A 6299-nucleotide genomic window follows, 5' to 3' on the forward strand; every position below is an offset into this window, starting at 1 on the left:
AAGAAACCAATCAGATCATCATCTCTACCTGAAGAACTATCAAACCAATAAAATTCACTTAACGAGAGTCGTTCAAGAAACTGAAGTTAGATCAAATAAAAATAATGTTTTTTTTGTATTCATGCATTTATTGCACTAGTATGTGCAGTTGAACAGCATTTTTTCCTGTAGGTATCTCAAAAACTACTCACACACAACTCAGCCTTTACTATTTTTATACATTTACGAGTACATTTTCTAAAATTCTAAAATAATCGATCATTAGATGTTAAAAGTTGTTTCATGTAAAAATAATGTGGCTTTCCCCAAAATTACTTTTGAATGAATTTTTAATTATTTCATTGATTTTGGAGACTAACGACAATTTTTTTATGTATTTTTTTGCATAAAACAAGATTGCATTGTTTGGTTAAAAATAATAAGAAATGATATTTTTATTAATTATTTAATTCTGAAAAAAAAACACGTGCCAAGAGAAAAACTTAAGTTTTTTCAGAGAGAACGTTGATTTCTGTGTGATTACTAGGTTTAGAGGTACAGAATATCTCAAATATACTTTTAGCAGATACCTTCTTCAAGATCATTTTCGTTTAAAAAAAATTAATTAAATTAATTTAAGTTTGTTATTAATTACGTTTGAAGAGAAAATTTGGAAAAACGAAGGCGAAAATAGAATATTTTTTACACACATGACTGAAAAAAAGTTTGTTTATTTTTTGAAAATTCCAACTAAATGAAAATAGTCACCAAACCAGAGATAACAAAATTGTTAAGACAACTGCATATTTAAAAAAAAAGTGGAAACAAAGCTTATATTATTCTATAAATTGTGTTTTCGGTTGTACTACACACGGTGATTCAAAGTACTTTACTGTGTACCTTGATTAGTAACATATTTTTCGCGGTTCATTTGATGTCTTTTTTTCGTAAAGAAGTTTAGAATTCCAGTCATTATTCAGAGGAATAATGTTCTATCTTTTATTAGCTTTCATTTTTAGTAATAGTTTTATTTTAGGTTTATTGATTTATAGATTTATACAGGAGAATAAAAATCACATACACGAATTAAAGCTGATTGAAAATTAAAAAATTGTTTTTATCAGAACGAGATGGAAGTTAATGTCATTTAAAAATGCATATCTTCGTAACTATCAAAAATAGGATTTGATTTTATTTTGCACCAGAAAGCTGAGAAGATATTACATAAATCTGTGGAATCCCAATTTTCACGACATTTGGAGTACTTTTTATGTCAAAAAAATTAAAATAATTAAGAACAGCAATATGAATAATTCGTTTTATTTGTAAAAAGAACCACACAAAAAAGATATGGTATTACATATTTTTTCGTAAAAAATTAATTTATAGAAGAAATTTTGTCGGAATCAATATTAAAAAATCCATCAATTGAAAATTACTTGTAAAGTAATGATCTCAAAAAATACAGAAGTCTTAGGAATAAAGTTGTAAAGAATTAAATTTTCCTTAAAAAATTCCGCCATATACCTAACTTCAATTACATCTTTGGGAAGAGTGTTTCTCGTCTTTAAGAAGTTATTTAAACCTAAACCAAAGAAAATATAAGTATTTTGTAATGTTTTACTGTTGATTTTTAGGCGCACGATATAGCCTTTAGGTCATAGCTTCTGTAGAAATTGTAAAGTGTGACCTTTTCAAAAAAAATCAGAAATAACAAACCTGATGTCATTGTTCAAAAAAAATAGATATGTTGATGACTGGAGATAAGGGTTTTATTATGATTTTAACTTTTTTTACAATTATTGAAAATTCTGAAATTGCATTGGCATTGTCTTCAGTTGGTAATTAAAATCTAGTTAGTTCATCGAAAGAATTTTTTCTCAGTTTATGTGTGTATTCACTGATCATTGTTCCGGTGATCCCTTTTCGGATCCGTCCCTGATTATCGGCACTCTGATGCGGTAATGAAGCTGGTTTCGGATCGGAGTGGATTCCTTGTTCGCACAGATAGCCCATTTCCACCATCAAAACATACCTACCTTGTCTCTTCAACCCTGGATTATTAATTTGCTGCTGGATATATTATCCACGTATAGAATGATCGGAATTAATTAAGAAGTGGTCGCCCAAAGCAATCTAAATGCAGATTTTACCGACTTATTTAATTTTCTACCTACTTGGTAGGTAGAAAATGCTGCCCTGGGACACAATTTAACAAACGATTTTCTCTCTTGGTCACCCAGATATTACACGTTACACATTTTCTCCACTATTGTTATAACTCATTTTTAAGCGGATTACATTGCGTGGAACTGAAAGCATTCCTTGTTCTTTTCAGGCAAACTTTTGTTACGGGAAATATCGATATTAACCACAGTCATGTGTGCTAATATTCGCATAAAGACTATTTATTTATTTATTTATTAAACTTGATTAAACTTTTATTAAATACTCTGATTTTTTAATAATTTGAATGTGTTTTCAGTTTGGTGTAATTAATTTTTCACAATCCTTGGAGGAATTCAAACTCAAACTAACGATTCATTTTAAACACTCAACTGATTTCATTTGGACTGAAGTGTTCATTAAAAGTTAGTATTTTCCAATTACATTATTATTCATTGTACGTCAAGTAACACATTATTCGCTTCTTTCTGTATATTTTTCTTCTTTAATCATTGCTTTTGTAACACTATTATTATCGCGGAAAGTAAATAAGCAAGAAACCTTTGACCTGCGATTTTTAATTAACTGTACCGATGTTGCTTCTTGTAAACAACCACTTTAATCTTTTGTGCATGAGCTTCCTACAGCAAAATAGAATAAGCTCCACCTTTCTACTTTCAAACCGCTGTCGGGCTTTTTATCCTGATAATTTATATGGCGGATAAAAATTGATTCGTTTTAAGAAAATCAGTCGAGATGGACGAGATCGATGCCTGAACAGATTTCAATAAAATCCGGTCTTTGGTTTGGTTCAGTTAACTTCCCCGATTGATTTTAGCGCATTGAATGCTAATTCGTATTAAAAAAATCTCATTATTCCATGCTGGAGAATAATTGGATTGCGACTAGAGTTTTTTATTCGGATAATCACGTTTAAGAAGAAAATGACTCTTTTATTTCTACAATAATTTCAGCTGAGGTCTCGTGCCAGATTGGAGTAATGAGATTAGAAAAGGTTCGCTCATTTTGCGGAGGACGACTACAATCAGTGGGTTTATAATGGAATTCTGCAAAAACTCGAATAAATGCACTCTTGTTTGAGTTTTTGCAAAAATTGCCAAAATCATGCTGTCGCTCTGACGTTTGAAATTCGTGTGAAAGTGTTTATCGTGTCTAAATTCACCGTGGATGTGTTCAAATTATGACGATATGGTCGAAACTTTATAAATTATATCTGCTCGGAAAAGTGAGAGTTTCTAAATTTGCTCCATCAAGATACGCTCCTGGGACTGCTGCTTTTTTAACTTCATGTGCCATTGCTTCATATTTACTTTACAAAAATCCCTCGGGAGTTTCCCCTTCGGGTCTTTTGATTGGGAAAGATCAAGCCCAAGGAATTAAAAAGCGCTGGGAGCTGGAGAGTAGGGACGTCCCTACTGTCCTAAAAATTGCAAATGAGAGGCAAAGCAATCGGGAAAAGTTCAATTTCATCAACAACGTGGTGAAGAAGTGCGCGCCTGCTGTTCTCTACATCATCATTAGCGACCCATCGCAAGTGGATTTCGACACAAAGAGCCCCGTAATAACATCCACTGGCTCGGGTTTCATAATCAATGAGGATGGCTGGGCATTGACAAACGCTCACGTCGTATTAGAACAACCGCAGAGCATTATCAATGTGATCACTTACGACGGCCTGGCTTACACTGCATCGCTGGAGCACGTTGATGTGTCCAAAGATCTGGCCCTGATTAAAATTAATGCCGATAAAAAGCTGCCAGTGCTGGAGTTTGGCTCCAGCAAGGACGCTATAGTGGGCGAATGGGTCGTGGCTTTGGGAAGTCCCTTGTCTTTAACAAATTCGGTCTCGGTCGGAATCGTAATATTTCATTTCTAATGTTTGGGAAAAAACGTTGGGTGGTTTTTTAAAGGTGAGCTCCATAAATCGATCAGCTGAAGACATCGGCTTGAGAAATTATCCTATGACCTACATACAAACCGATGCTTCTATTACATTTGGAAATTCCGGTGGGCCATTGGTTAATTTGGATGGACATGTGATTGGTATCAATAATTTGCGATTGACTGCTGGGATTTGTTTTGCAATCCCTGTGGGTATGTAGGGATTAACGTGATTCGTGGTTTAGTGTCGTAAAATGTGATTTTTGAACAATTATTATTATTATTATTAATTTTTATGCGCTTAGATTTTTGATGTTGGTACCTTTCTAATAGTAGTTTCGACAAAAATCGTATTTTACAAAAAATTACCAACAAAAAGCATTTTTTTAATAAGTTGTTTTTCTTTTCAGATTATGCAAAAACATTTTTAGATAATGCACACTTTGACCGCAAAATAAAGTAAAAGAAAAACATACAACTAAAGGAAAATAAGATTATAAATCGGGACCATATTGTATAATTTTGTACAAAAAATAGCAATACCAAAAATAGGATAACCACTTAAGCTTGTATTGTAACAAAATAAATTAAGAAGCTTAATTTTTATTTACCGGAGATGATTAACAATTTGTACCTATTATTTTGGGCATGATTTTTTTTTCTGTGGAATTGGAATACTGATCAAATTATGGGGACGGACAAATAAAATAAATCTGCTCCAAGTCGACTAGTTTCTTCACTACTGAACATCATCAGGAGCAAAACATTACTAAATTAATTCGAGAAATGTCTTGAATCGGATGTTTATCAATTTATCACTAGAAGGGTGGGATAAAAAATGTCCGATTCATTTTTCCCATTAAGTTAATAATGTTTCTGTTCTGATGATGATGAATAGAGAATAAAACTAGTCGCTTGAAACAGTTTTGTTTTACCTATTTACTCATCCATGTAATCCGATCAAGTCCATTATCACAGTCATTAAAAGAGAATAACTTCAGTAATCGTTAATTTGTTACGTAAAAATAAGGAAAAACCGATTTTTTTTACGAAAAACTTTTCAAATATCGTTTAGAAAGTTATTTCTGTACGTATTTATTGCAGCATAAGTGAAAAATTTTGGAATGACTACTGATTTAGTAAGAATCTGGACTCTTTCACGAGAATTCTTACGATTAAAAAAAATGGCATTTTTAGATTCCCATATTCAAACTCAAACCTAAACAAATATACCCTGTCTTCAGTTGCATTGAAAAAGATAGAAGTATAAATAAGCTTCATTGACTCTTCATTACCTACCTATTAATTGTTACCAACTTAATTTTATAAGCACAAGCTCATTTCGATAAAAAACCTATTGGCTTTTTTTCGAAACGTTTATCTCAATCAACAAATTTAATTTATAACTAACTTGATATTTGACTTAGGATTGGTTCAATGGCGTTATTAAGTTAATTGCTATTAAAAAATTAAACCAATCAGATAAATATTCTGTTCTCTGTCTGTACTGTAGTGTATTTCCGCCTGTTCTCTGTTTTTTTTCCTACTTTTCGGTTTGTCTTGCCATCTTAATACATTATCTTTATTTTATATTTTCTGTTTTCTATGCTCAAGTTTCCATGTTCTAGTCTCTGTCCAAAATCGGACATTTTGTAGTTAAGTATTTCTTTATTTTTTATTTTTCTAAGGGATTTCCAATATCCTCTATTATTTGTCTTCTATCTTATGCCTTTTTTCTTTCTTCTTCTTGGTTTGCGTATCACTTTTCACTTCTTTTCTTTATCTTCTTTTTCTCTTTTTTTATGTTTAGTATCATTTTCTTTCACACTTTATTCTTTCTTAAATCCTGTCATTCTTTTTATTTTTTATTTACTATTCTATTTTTATTTTCTTTGTTTTTTTTTCGCTTTTGTCTTACTTTTTTTGTTGCCCCAGTCGACTCAAACTTTTTTATTTTTGCTTAAGAATCCGTAACCTATGGAATCGTTATATAAAAGCTTCTGTTTTTTTCCGCATATTCTTTAAAAAACAGTACTTTTACTATTTTTATTATTACTTTTTATTGATCAGGACAGTTACGAGTAGTGTCTTGAATAAAACAGTACGCTAATAAAGATAACTTTATTCACATTTTTTTCATCACTGTGTAAAACGAATTTGAATATTCCCCTCGTATATTTTTAAATTACTTTGAGTGTTATGTTACACCCACGTACAGGATTGTATTGTGGGTTGTCTATCTCAAATGTCAA

At 31.4% G+C, this 6299-nt stretch overlaps 1 protein-coding gene across 1 annotated transcript; it reads left to right on the forward strand.

The window, feature by feature from the left end:
• The first annotated feature begins 3233 nt into the window (after positions 1–3233).
• LOC657173 (serine protease HTRA2, mitochondrial) lies at positions 3234–4653 on the forward strand. The gene is made up of 3 exons (XM_008192622.3): positions 3234–4024; positions 4077–4260; positions 4458–4653. Exons 1-3 carry the CDS (start codon positions 3347–3349, stop codon positions 4508–4510), a joined length of 915 nt encoding a protein of 304 aa, XP_008190844.2. The 5' UTR covers positions 3234–3346; the 3' UTR covers positions 4511–4653.
• Positions 4654–6299: the final 1646 nt, after the last annotated feature.

The sequence above is a fragment of the Tribolium castaneum genome, chromosome 1, assembly GCF_031307605.1.
Source record: "Tribolium castaneum strain GA2 chromosome 1, icTriCast1.1, whole genome shotgun sequence".
Taxonomy (NCBI): domain Eukaryota; kingdom Metazoa; phylum Arthropoda; class Insecta; order Coleoptera; family Tenebrionidae; genus Tribolium; species Tribolium castaneum.

What these genes read in the sequence shown, in the direction of transcription:
- LOC657173 (XM_008192622.3), top strand. Translation starts at nt 3,347, where the DNA reads ATGACGATATGGTCGAAACTTTATAAATTATATCTGCTCGGAAAAGTG. An exon ending in ATTCGGTCTCGGTCGGAATC is followed by an intron (nt 4,025 to 4,076) that starts GTAATATTTCAT and finishes GGTTTTTTAAAG; the next exon opens with GTGAGCTCCATAAATCGATC. An exon ending in TTGTTTTGCAATCCCTGTGG is followed by an intron (nt 4,261 to 4,457) that starts GTATGTAGGGAT and finishes TTTTCTTTTCAG; the next exon opens with ATTATGCAAAAACATTTTTA.